At 42.9% G+C, this 12,807-nt stretch overlaps 4 protein-coding genes across 4 annotated transcripts; 1 reads left to right on the plus strand and 3 right to left on the minus strand.

Annotated features, from left to right (window-relative positions):
* Position 1: 1 nt before the first annotated feature.
* Positions 2 to 3,748, minus strand: K450DRAFT_216708 (uncharacterized protein). Its single transcript, XM_051584912.1, has 5 exons — positions 3,483 to 3,748; positions 1,562 to 3,403; positions 1,312 to 1,477; positions 269 to 1,240; positions 2 to 201 (listed from the first exon to the last, which is right to left on the minus strand). Exons 2-5 carry the CDS (start codon positions 3,288 to 3,290, stop codon positions 147 to 149), a joined length of 2,922 nt encoding a protein of 973 aa, XP_051449516.1. The 5' UTR covers positions 3,291 to 3,403; positions 3,483 to 3,748; the 3' UTR covers positions 2 to 146.
* Positions 3,749 to 6,087, minus strand: K450DRAFT_216712 (uncharacterized protein). Its single transcript, XM_051584913.1, has 7 exons — positions 5,992 to 6,087; positions 5,809 to 5,919; positions 5,245 to 5,739; positions 5,093 to 5,169; positions 4,876 to 5,019; positions 3,904 to 4,800; positions 3,749 to 3,830 (listed from the first exon to the last, which is right to left on the minus strand). The coding sequence occupies exons 1-6, from the start codon at positions 6,080 to 6,082 to the stop codon at positions 4,201 to 4,203; spliced, it is 1,518 nt and encodes a 505-aa protein (XP_051449517.1). The 5' UTR covers positions 6,083 to 6,087; the 3' UTR covers positions 3,749 to 3,830; positions 3,904 to 4,200.
* Positions 6,088 to 6,436: 349 nt separating this feature from the next.
* On the plus strand, positions 6,437 to 8,189 carry K450DRAFT_216717 (uncharacterized protein). Its single transcript, XM_051584914.1, has 6 exons — positions 6,437 to 6,971; positions 7,032 to 7,164; positions 7,224 to 7,348; positions 7,427 to 7,556; positions 7,623 to 7,927; positions 7,999 to 8,189. The coding sequence occupies exons 1-6, from the start codon at positions 6,585 to 6,587 to the stop codon at positions 8,089 to 8,091; spliced, it is 1,173 nt and encodes a 390-aa protein (XP_051449518.1). The 5' UTR covers positions 6,437 to 6,584; the 3' UTR covers positions 8,092 to 8,189.
* On the minus strand, positions 7,998 to 12,301 carry K450DRAFT_216718 (uncharacterized protein). Its single transcript, XM_051584915.1, has 10 exons — positions 11,463 to 12,301; positions 11,062 to 11,402; positions 10,396 to 10,998; positions 10,143 to 10,326; positions 10,013 to 10,084; positions 9,740 to 9,945; positions 9,385 to 9,681; positions 8,840 to 9,324; positions 8,624 to 8,775; positions 7,998 to 8,560 (listed from the first exon to the last, which is right to left on the minus strand). The coding sequence occupies exons 1-10, from the start codon at positions 12,222 to 12,224 to the stop codon at positions 8,282 to 8,284; spliced, it is 3,381 nt and encodes a 1,126-aa protein (XP_051449519.1). The 5' UTR covers positions 12,225 to 12,301; the 3' UTR covers positions 7,998 to 8,281.
* Positions 12,302 to 12,807: the final 506 nt, after the last annotated feature.

Here is a 12,807-nt window from a genome sequence, read left to right on the forward strand (position 1 = left end):
TGATATTCCTTGGGAAATATCGTACGTGATTCATGTTTAATTTGAATGAAAATTCTGAAATGGAGGGAGATGGTGTGTTTCAATTAAATAAGAGATAGAGAGAGAGAGAAATGTATAGTATGCTTTGGTATCATTGGTCAAAGAAACTACAAAAATCCTGATTCCTGCAGCAACCTTGCAATCTTTTCATCTTCACGCTCACTGTATAGAAAGAAGACAAAATATTAGTATCTATTGGTCCAAGTATCCCAAAAAAAAAAAAACCTACCGAGGCTCCAATGCACAACTCAAGGCATATAGAGTGTCTTCGTCTCGACTGTTTTTCAGATTAAGGTGTATAACATATTGTATCTCTTTAACGGTTTCAAGTGCGTATGGTGCGCTCTGGTACTGTTGTATCTCACGAATGACCTCGGCGGTCTTCATTCGCTTGGAGAAGTTGATTAAGTTTTTGGATTTTTTCAAGAAATTGCTGTTTCCATCTTCGATAAAGGTCAAATCCTGAAGGTAGATACCCAAGAACGGAATGCATGGAGGATTAATAGAGTGGATGATCTCACGGTACTCTGTAAAGTTTTTGTTTGCACCCATGAGTTTTCGTATGTAAGCTAGTGTGTGTTGCGTTCGAGCACCAACCACTTCCCATGTCCGTTTCAATCGCCCAATCGCACTGTTGTCGAATGCAGACAGGACAGCCATGCAGGTGTTAAAGTTGTTCAACTGCCGGCAGCGCTCAGCAACTTGGACCCAGTATTTGATGACATTACACCGTTTTCGGATTTCGTTTTGGCTAAGAATGGTATCGGTCACCCAAGCCGTTACTTGGTTACAAAATTCAATGGAAGACTTGACATTGACAGCAACATCGCCTCTGGCATCGTCCCGAGACCATGCCTTATCCAAACACTCGATTGGTCGAATAGAACTATACAGTTTGAAGTCCAGAATGGTCAATTGACGAGCAAGCTCCAATGGATCAATGTCCGTTAACTTGAGTCGTTTCAGGTTCTTGGGAACAATGGGGGCAGGTGCAGTGACACCGAGATTTAATACCATTTTACGCAGGCCACCTTGCTCATCGGTTTCTTGTCGGATTTTGATTAACTTATCCAATTGATCGGCCGAAAATGACAGTGTATCCCGTATGGTAGAGTTTGTGAATTTATGGAGTCGTTCCAAGGACATACTGTCTTCCTCAATAAAATACGTCTCGAGCCAATTCTTCAGGACATTAAACACTCTACAAAGAAGTTGAAGCGGATGAGACGATCGTGACCAGAACTTTACAACAGAGTAAATGTAACCACTTACCGTAATCGAATGAGTTTTTGCTTCTTTTCCGTCCAAATTTCCAACTCTTCTGCATTTAAATTAGCCGGTGGCATGAGAGTGTAACGTGCCTCAAGCATGCTCATAAGATCTTCGGTCGTGCAAAACGATCGATACGTCAACAAAAAGGTTCCGTTGAAGTTGGTATCTATCCATATGAAAAATAGATCATGTTAGCGATTTGATGCAGAAGAAGGTACACTGCCTATTCGGCAAGCGCAACGCAACTTACCCAAGAACTTATGTGAGGTCAAGCGTTCGGTGAGTGCAAACAGTGTACCACCTTTCACTTCGCCTTCCATATTCTCGACAATATCGGCTGGTTCATAGTCATAACCTAGGAAGGACGGGGTATCATGGCCAGTAGGTTTGCCGGAGGCAGCAGCTTCTGCCGCGACGGCTGCATCTTCACCAAAGAACTTTTTCAACTTGTCTTGCTTAGCTGAAGATTGGACGGTCTCCAAATCTAAAGCTGTGGCTGATCTTTGCAATCCCCCACTGCCTGCATCTATTTGAGTTCTATTTTTTGGGAACGAGTCCGAAACAGGGCGGTGGCGTGAACGAAATTCACCAGAGTCGATCGACCGACCGTGGAGAGAATCAAGCGAATCGTGAGACATGCCATCGTCGTCGAGAAGAGAGATGTTAAGATCGTGTTCGAAATCGTTCATAGTAAACGGTTTCACTGGGCGATTGTCCATATCCAAGCCGCCAGGGCCATTACCAACCGTCTGGACAGCGCTTGTAAAGGAATCAACCGATTCATCCCCACTGTCGACATCGGTGGTATCCTTGTTGAAATCAGATGCATCTGAAGCAAAATTAGAGTCATTCAGCATGCTGAGAGAGAGTCGACGATGAGCATAAGCTGAACTTCGATTGTTGGGAGAGATAGGTACGACGATATCCATTTCAGGATGGTTTTCTCCATATTGTTCAACCATATTTTCTATGATTTGCACACCGAGATTCATATGCCTATCAATACGCTGTAACCATAATAAGATGTTGTCTTCTGCCTGGATAGAGCTTAGGTTAGAATCCGTCATGGCCTGAATGGAAACGAAAACAGAGCCTAGATCGTCGTACAAGCCCTGCTTCAGCTCAATTAGTTGTAAGTCCTCCGGATATCGATGACTAGCTTGAATGTCCTCAATGGCATATAAGAAGTGGCTAATAACGCTTGCATAATTCCCGAATTCTGATAATAGGGTAGGACCGGTGGTATTGGGTGCATTTTCGCGCATACCAGCAGCAATAGCTTGTAACGAATCTGAGGATCTGATCGCTGACTTTTGTAGCGCGCGCAACACAATCATGATTCTATTCTGCAAAAGGTGTCGAGATCCAGGTCGCTTTCCGGCTTTTTGAAGCACATTATGATGATCGGATTTGAGGGTGGGATGGATTTTTGTGATAGTTACGTTTTGTTCCTGGCAAACCTCGGTAAAGTTTCGAACTGCCGCTAAAAGCTCATGGGAATCCGATTGCATCTTTGGTATACTTTCAGGCACAGTGTCGCTGCTCCCCACGCTAGCTGATATAACTAGTTTAGCTAAACTTGCCACGAGCTGTCGATGTGCTGATCTCAAGTTTGCATCGTTCTTGAGGGGTGCTGCTTCTTTGTCCATGGTATTTGAACAGTACAAAGTTGTACGTATAACCTTCACCACAGCCATTGTCAGATATTCGAATTTCGTTTTTTGGCCCAGATTGGCAGCGGTATTGAGGTTATGAATGGAGATAGCTATTTTGGATGAAATCTGGGGCCAACTTGTCTGCCATTCAGTATCTTCTATCGATAGAGAGCTTAGATGACGTGAAGCGGTGTCCAATTCGGATGATGAATCGACGACACTGCCATTGTGACCTTCGGTATTGACCTGTTGGGTTTGGAAAGGAAAATTTTTTAGTAATGCCGCGCGTTGAAAGATCATACATCTGCAAGGTTTGATTGGCATGTGTAACACATTACCGTTTTCTCCGTTTCAAAAGGGTGTATCCATGTGGTTTCATTTGTCTGACTATTATGATAATATTTCCTGCCATGGTTTGTCAAACGTTCCGTCCATGTCTATATGACAAGAAACGCAAAAGAACATTAGGCAAGAGCGACTTTGAATACCTTCTAGTAAGGGGTTGCAGCACATTACCTTATCCCAGCTATTTTCGTCGCTGCGATGACTTGCGTCCATAGATTTATCCGGGAATGAGTGCGCTGTAAGAGGGCTGTCGGGTCCAATGGATTGCGGATCCCGATCCACCGATTCGGCTGCGCTGGAGATGGACCCGTTCTCCATGGTATACTCATTATTGCTTGCTTCTGCCGGATGGGATGGCCTCATTTCACCCGTAACTTTGTTGTAAAAATAATAACCTTGTCCGCCTTCCTCTGATTCTACTTCCCAGTTAGGTGGAAGATCTTGGTCAAATGATAAATCGGCTGTGCCATGATCCAGACTCTGACGAGCGTTGAGCGTAATAGAAGGTGAAGGCGGCAACTGTTACAATTGAATTATCATAAATACATGGATTCTTTGCAACTTATTCGTCAATACAAACAGTTCTTCATACCAGCTCGTCGTCGTCTATAACCTCTACATAATTAGATGGAAACCATCCACGATTGCCATCGCACCAACCGTCCCACCAGCCAGTCTCAAGTTGAGCCAGCACTTCTATAAAGTCTCCTTTCTTGAAACATAGAGATGACTGATCGGTCGATTGGAAGGGATATAAGGCGCGCACTCGACATATAACGATCGGATTTTCTGCCATTAGATGTGACGCATTCCAGTACCAAAGATGTGTCAGGAAAATTCGCATATGTCGAAATTGCGTCGGATTGATTGTTTCAATCGTGACTGTCTTTTAATTCTCCCAATCAACCTCTTTGGCAACTCGTTCAACGGCATCTAAAAGTCTAACGAGATCTCTATCACAATCTACAGTTGGGGCATTGATGACTATTCTAAAAAAATCGGGTACTCCTTCCAAAGGAGCGTAGTCAATCATGAATTCTCCACTGTGATTGATTTTCTTATGCAGTATACGAGTAATTTTTGACAGGTCGATTTGATCGACCGGCTTGTTTGCCAAAGCTGGAGGCACATACCAAAAGCATACTTGAAGAAAAGGACATGGGTCCTTGACTAGCTTGAATCCTCTCGATGCTCTCTCTTTCACTCTATTGGCAAATTTCTCTGCCGTGGCCAATGCTTGATCAATTCGATCGCCCAGCCCACATCGACCGTAATATTTCCAACTTAAGAACATCTTGGCTGCGTCTGGCCTGCGTCCACATCCCAATGTACCTTCTCCAAGATCGTATGGGTTACCGTGAAAGAGATAATCGGCTTTGAGAGTGTTGTGCTTTGCGAATAACAAATTTCCATTATGGGGAGTCAATAGCATGGAACATTGCAATGGCACGCCCAAAAGTTTGTGTGGGTTTAAAGTGAATGTATCGGCCTTGAATGATAGACATCATTTAGTAATTAGAAACTGTACTATGGTATTATTCACATAACTAAAAAAATATCTTACCAAGTGTGAACCAACCAACCAAGACTTTTCATTCATGACCTTTTCTGAAAATACGACGGATCCTCCCCAAGAGCCGTCAACATGTAACCAGCAATTGTATTTTTTAGCAATGGCCGAAATCGCTTGAATCGGGTCAAATGCTCCCTAATAATGTTTAAGATTCCATGTCAGAACAAGTTGTACAAGCCTGCAACATATACCGCTTAAATTGTGTTACCATGACAGTAGTTCCAGCCGTAGCATTAATGAAAAACGGCGTTTCACCAAGGTCGATAGATTCCAGTATACACTTCTCTAGCGTTTCAAAAGACGTTGTTTAGGTTCATAGATTGCATATTGGGCCAAGTGAGCGACATCCCGATTAATTACCTAATGCGGATACTTGCATTTTTCCATCTTCATCAACAGGAACTTTGACAATGTTATCAACACCCAGGCCCATAATCTGAGCAGATTTATCAATGCTGTAGTGAGAGTGTTTCGAAGTGAATATCTTGAGTTTGCCATATTCAGCAGATGGATTAAAAGGTCTAGGCATATAGCCGGTGTCTTTAATAGAAGGGTAGAGGGTGTTGCGGGCTGTAACCATGGCTAACTGATTTGAAGCAGATCCTCCTGGACACAATAAACCACCTGCGTTGGCACCCATTCCAAGAAGCTGTCCGACAGCCCGTGTCACATGAACTTCCATCATAGTCATGACAGGGGAAACGTGGTAAACATGAACGTTTGAATTTAAAGTAGCAATCAAGAGTTCGCTAATGACTCCTATTGGGTTGGTACCAGCATAAAGTTTGTCCATAAATCTTGGATTCCAACCATTGACGCTGTATTTCAGCGTTTCCTTGATGGATTTGAAAGCACCTGCAAGGTATGTATTAGTAAGGCATGTGTTTCGTCAACATCTTCGCATGACCCTTTCTCGCTCATTACCTTCCACACCGCCACCATTCTCGGGTAATGAGAAGTCAACTAATTTCTCGAGCTTTTCAGGTGGATAATACTCCACCACAGATGCTTCCTTATTGCTCGCACTATCAACGTCTAGGGGGTGACGGTAGTCAAAATTATAGTTCACCCGTAAGGCTTGCTAATTTTACAAAGATGTTAACTTACAAGGAATAATAAGTTCTTTCATATATCCTAGAAGCATATCTAGCTCCACCGCATTATCGGTTCTATGTGAGCTTTGGGTACTGTTCACCATTTGTGTTGAAATGTCGATGGAATGCGGGAGATTTCAAAAAAGCGAAGTAGCGATTTTGTGACTGCCTTTTACAAATTCAACTTTCAGGCAACTCTGACTTGCTCTGACCAGTCAAAAACCGTCTCCTCGAGAACAAGACAATGGCTATCGCTTTTGACCTTACTTTTCCACTATGAAGTATTTCTCATTATGTTCTGATTTTTCATTAGAAATCCTTAATGGCTCTTTAAGAAGATGAGATAGCTAACCAATTAGTCTGAAGCGGCAATCTTGTAGCAATCTATCTTTCATATATGAAACTGTGCAAAAGCGGCCAAATACCCTTTCACCAAAGTTGCTATACCAAGTTTCCAAGAGTTTTGCGCCTTTGAAATGTTCAAATTGCGTAGCACCTAAGAGAGTCAACACGTTGAAGTGTGGGGAGCGGAGTTTCTCCTTTTGTAGAGTTACTGCTGACACGCAGCTTCATTATTCTCCTTTTCTTTCTTCATTTCGTTGCAATATGAGTTCTCTACTAGAACCATTCGAAGTACCTCCCCTGACTGATGATCAGAAGCATTCATTAAATGAACGCCTGCAGTCTGTCACTTGGCCCCAAGAATTGGACAAGTCACAAAACGTAGGATGGTCTTATGGAGCACCTTCTTGGGCAGTGAAACGAGTAGTAGACCACTGGCTTAACAAGTTTGACTGGGAACGAGAACGTGCTCAGCTGAACTCTTTCCATCACTACAAAATGAATGTCAATGGCTTGAAAATGCATCTTATACACGAACCATCTATCCAGCCTCAAGCAAAACCCTTAGTACTTATACACGGATGGCCAGGATCTTTTTGCGAGTTCAGGAAGGTTATTGCCCCGCTCCGCGATGGTGCTGATGGAAAGCAGGTACATCAAAAACTCTATAATAGCTATACATCTGACAAAGAAATAATACTTCACCACTAGGCATTCCATGTGGTAGTTGTCTCGTTGCCAGGATTCGGGTTCTCTGACCCTCCTACGCAGAAAGGCTACGGCCTAGCTGAGACGGCAAAGACCATCAATCAAATCATGGTCAACCTCGGATACAATGAATACAGTAGGTGAAATATCACTTTGCGATGGTAGGAACTTTTGGTCACTGACATTTTAGGATAGTTGCTCAAGGTGGAGATTGGGGCAGTCTGATTGGCCGATTTCTAGCTATCTACCATACCAAGAACTGCAAAGGCTACCATACGAATATGCCAATTCCAATGCCGCCTTTGCCAACACCGACCAATGTAATTATTCGACCTCTTTCAGTACTTCGAATGATAGCTTCTGCGCTCACGGGTTTTAACTACTTTTACCCGGAAAAGCCAAAGGTTTTGATGGGAACGGGCTTTGCGAACGCCACTTGGGACTCGGACGCAGGCTATCGCGCCATACAAGCGACACGCCCTTATACCTTGAGTTTCGGTCTTACTGACAGTCCTGTTGGCTTGATGGGTAAGAAACTGATAAATAGAAATGTTAAGAGGACATGATAATAGATACTGAACCATATCTTGATAGCTTGGATACTAGAAAAGTTTCATGTCTGGACGTACCATGAGGGTTCTTCGGACGACGCCGACTTACCCTCCACTATCTCCTATGATGAGTTCCTCACTAATGTTATGGTATACTGGACAACAAACACTATTTCCTCTTCTACTCGCATCTATTATGAATATTTCAACCTGGGTGAAGGCAAGATTAATATTCAGAAGGTTGGAATCCCCACAGCAGCAGCAGTTTTTCAAAACGAAATTATCAAAGCCCCGGAGGACTGGCTTAAACCCGGTTACGACCTCCAGCAGTACACAAGCTACTCAGTGGTAATGTTCATTGGGCAGTGACTTTTATGAAAATGTTTTTTTATATGCTGACTTTTTACTCCATCGACTAGGGAGGGCATTTTGCTGCGATGGAGCAATCTGGGCTGTTGGTTGACGATATCCAACGTTTCGGCGCAAAACTCAAGTTGAAATCCAAGTTGTAGGTCACATCAGTTGTATGGCATTTCGTATACCTTTATTATCAATCGGGTAGCAATGGCATACAAAAATATATTTAAACAATTACTTTACATGCAAAATCAAGTGTATGTTGTGAATATGTACATCAATGCAAGAGTGCAGCAATCTGTGAAAGTGGAAACCTGATGTACTTGCGGTGTATTCAATGTTCTACTAAGCTTCATCTTTGTCATTTGAATGCGCGGAGGCTTGCAAAAAGGATGTGAACAGGTCTCTCTTCGGTGCAATTTCAGTAAGATCAGCCGGCTTTGTTTGCTTGATCCTATTGTGCGATGGTGAACTAGGACTCAGGCGAATGCGAGATATCGGTAGAGATGTTCGGTGTCGCTGAGCAGTTGGTGATCTACTTCCAGTAAGTGTACGCATGAGCTTCCGTGGAGATGATATTACAGGCCCATCTATGCCATCTGTAGATCGTTTAGCAGTCATCGGCTTTATGGAAGATAGTTAGACATTAGATACTACGCATAAAAAAGCGTCCATATTCTGTCTTACCACAAAGGACGGGCTCTTAGTTGGCGTCCTAGCTAATCGTAAACCAAAATCTCGCTCTGCTCTTGTTCTTGGCGTTGTGGGTGATAATGCTGTGCGTTTGCGCAAAACCACAGTTTCTGTATTCCTGCCATCCATTATCGCCATTGGTATCTCTAGCAGCGCTAAGGATTAGCCACAACACATGTCAATCGCTTACACATCCAGTCCTATACTTACTCTTTGGGGTAGTTATCTTTCGTCGCGAACCGCTTGCCTTGGATTGAGTAGAGGACATGTTACTTGGCTTGGACTTGGTCTTTGAAGAGGAACTTAGACTCTTCGTCATTTCAATCTCTCTTTTCATGAAGGGCAAATTGATGGTTGATGATGGTGCTTTCCGGCTGCCCGACAAGAGATTAATATTGGATGATGTTGGCATTTGTTTTGGTACACTTTTGCTATCACTCTTTGTAGCCCACGCAGCGTCCGTAACCGCAGTTTCAGTGCTTGGACCTCGAATTCTGGATTCAAGAAGCTTAACACGAGCATCAACATCCATTGGCAGCTTCTTGTTTGATTTAGTAATCTTTTCCGCAGATAGTGCCGCTTTCGTCGCTGAGCCAGACGAAGCCATACGCCCTGTTTCGAATGTCAGAAGTTCCTCCTCTCCTCCACATCTTGACCAAAGCTTATCGATAGTGTCGGGAAGTATTGGTCGATAGCTGTATCACATGAAAGTTAATAACTATCTCCATCTACACAGCACTTTGTGTCTTACTTACATATCGCTGAGACATTTGCATAGAGAGCGCAAATGGAGAATGATATCATCGGTACCTTTTTGTAGTAGCTTTGGTGTTGTTGCATCGTTGGCTGATTGGCTGGTGTCCATCATAGAGTCCCAAATACATAACCTTTCAAAGTACAATTCAAGCTGCTGGTCGAGGTCTTCCTTCCCTTGCGCCTTCTTCTTCTTGGTTTTTCTTTTCTGAGGCTTGGGCAACTCGATCTTGTTTAAAGTCATAAATCTCTTCTCTAGCTCCATGATTTTGAGCATGACCACAATTTGCAGCTGAGCACTACAGAGCCGTTAGGTACATTAACGTTATGGCTATATCAACGCCTTGAGCAACTTACTCTTTGATTTTCAAAATTCTAAGGCTTTTGGAATCAAGTTGCCGGGTTTGCTTCCAATTTTGCAAGAAATCCACTTCGTCATCCACCAAATGTGGGGCAAGCTCATCCGTGATGATTCCGCTAGCATTCGAAATTTCCTTATGTTTGGCATCAAAGCTATGAAAGCTCATTGGAAGAAGTTTGAGGGCATTTAAAATATCCGTAGGCTACGATATCGTTATTAAGATATACCGTATAATTTGTAGGCGCTTTTGTATAGACATAGTGGCTTACCGTAATTTTTACTGAATGCTCCAAATAGTTGACCCAGGTCTGAAGTCGTCCGGCGATGATATCTGGCTCGATCTATCATTGTATTAATAAAAATTCGGAATGTATTCAATACCGCTACGAGCATACTTACAGACGTTTGATATAGAAATGGCAAATACATCTCAATCCAATACGACTGAAATTCCTCTAAACTGGCTGGTTTATCATTGATTTCAATCACCCTATCCAGAATTTCGGGAAGGTCCATTCCATCCATCTCGTTTTCATTAGTGGCAAGTGATAATGAATCAATAGTCAGTGTCGCGTCCATAGCGCTAAAACGCAAGTATACTACGATTTAGCAATCAAGCTTGCCAACAGTGTGGTGTATCACGATAAAATACCTTTGGGAGGCTGCCTCAATTGCAATAGCGCTTTTCAACTCTGCTGGCATGTGAGTGTCTATGGAAAAGAGGACCAAGGACTCATCCACTTCGTCCCCAAAGAATTCGAGCCCAGTCGATACCCAAGGATCAAACATCGTTGTTCCATGCCCATCATCGCCAGTTTCTGTTTCTATAGCTTGATCAAATCTGGTTAATGCCAGTAGTTCTTCCGTTTGGCACTTGAGAAATCCAATTGTTGCACATAGGTGAGCCAAGGGTTGAATCACTGCATATTCAAAGCCTTCCATCTTGATATCTTGAAACTCTAGGCGAACTATGAGAACTTGGTTGCTTTGATTCATTGTCGAAATCAGTGTTTCAAATTCACTGAGCGCACGCCTGTCTCCGTTGTGATTAAATGTACAAAGAAAATGCTCGTTGATCCCGGTAGGTATTGCTGTTTTGTCGCTATCGCTCAGTTGCCATTTGACTGGTATATATGCTGCCGGCAGCAATAAAAACCCTTTCATAGACGTAATATTTTGTAGACGCTTTTCCATTGACACTACACTGTCTTTTTCTGAACCAGCCATCTCGATTAACGCATTCGACAGCTGTGGTCTAATGAATTTCAAGATAAGTGGCGAAACACTTGCGCATACACGTTATGCAGGGTCCACTTACCGTAGTAAATTATGTACAAGCAAATTAATTTTCGATACACCTTGCGTCAATAGTTCCTCGTTAAGAATGAGATCTCCTGTCCATGCTACATTTCGTACCGCTTGTATACCCTGCGTTATATCGTACAGACTAGGTTTCGTTATGTTTCCTGTTCCTTTTCTATTGCGTGCGAATTGGCTGGACGTGTCTATAGTTTTTGAAGTATAATGGCACAGTATGCTTTGAATGGAGTACCCATATCTTTCAGCTCTATCTTGCTGAAGCAATGAGAACGGTATCAAATAGCCTCCAAAAATTTTGGCAATTGCTTGGAATGAGGTACCAATGAAAAGTTGAATGTCCTAGAAAAGACAGCTCAGTACCTTGTACACACTTGTAAAATGTATATCTATTTCACTAACCTCGCCTTCACCTGAGAGATCTTCTATCTGATTCGACCGCAAGTCCATCCAATTGAGCGCAATCCTATGATCGATAAACCCATCCCATAGCGTCTTCCTCATTTCCATAGCAGCGTTATCCATTAGTTTGACGATCTTCATTTTGTCACCCTCTCTTGTCAAATGGGTTTGAACAGCTGTCTCACTACGCCCATGGAAATACCACATAAGATCAGAATACGTTTGTGGTATGGAAGATATGACATAAATGTGATTTCTTGTCTCTAATGGACCGTTCCTCATTTGCCGCATCGATCGTGGTGTTCTTCTCAGTCGGCCAGGAGATGCAAGGTATGCAATATCAATATCTTTCCATTGAAAATCGGAAAGTGCTTGAGCTAAGGCTTGCTTTAGTCTCGCAAAGGGTGACTCGTCATCAGGTGTGCTGGAAAGCTTGTCCCGTTGTTTGGAAACTGATATTTCAAGCTCGGAAGTAAAGGCATTGAAGAATGCATCCAGTGCAGATATACTCAACTCTTGAAAGTGATTCTGTAACCTCAATGTACTGCTACTGTTTTCGGAATCGAAAAACTGGTATCCCCAAGTCATTCTACGGTCAATGCAAGTATAAAAGTACAATAGAACGCGGAGAATGCCGAACCGGATGTCGATTGCTTGCTGTTCGTATGAAAGGTTGCTATTTTCAGTCAATTGTGTGTCAACCAAAAAGACGACATGAGGCGGACTCCTTCGCCGGGAGATTGGCGAATGAGCTGCATCCATCAGTAATCCATGTAGCTTCGAATAAGTTGGACAGAAAATTTGCACGCGACTACGAATTTCTTCGTTCTCCGCCTAAGATGTTCCCTCTAAAAAACTGAAAGAGAGCTGACGGCACTGCGAGGACAGAAGAGTTTCTTTGGTTTCATCAAAGTGTATGATGATTCTCTTTTTATAAAGACGACCATATCTACCACGTTGGATATATGGACTGAACTTTAAGTCTAAAGCTTCCTCGGATTGAATTGGCCGCCGAACTTGAGTAGATCTGTAAACATAACGTGTTAACAATGTGGTGCCTCGAGTATCATTGATACGTTATAGACTTTGGAGCCTTCATATCCTTATTATTTATTTTTTCGAAATTTTATGTTAGGTATCATCAGTTTTACAGTTGACCTTCAACGTGGCGGTGGTTGTTTGCAGCAGAAATTCCCCCCCCCCAGTGCAGTCACAGGCTCTAATACAGGTTCTTGAATCCAGAAGCCAATGGCAGATATGGAAGACGATGAGGCTGCTCGTAAAGCAAAACTCTTGGCTGCAAAGAAGAAGGTAAAGCATTAGACTAGTACAGTAGGACCATCAC

This window comes from Umbelopsis ramanniana (assembly GCF_025399195.1).
Source record: "Umbelopsis ramanniana AG unplaced genomic scaffold K450scaffold_1, whole genome shotgun sequence".
NCBI classification, from domain to species: Eukaryota; Fungi; Mucoromycota; class Umbelopsidomycetes; order Umbelopsidales; family Umbelopsidaceae; genus Umbelopsis; species Umbelopsis ramanniana.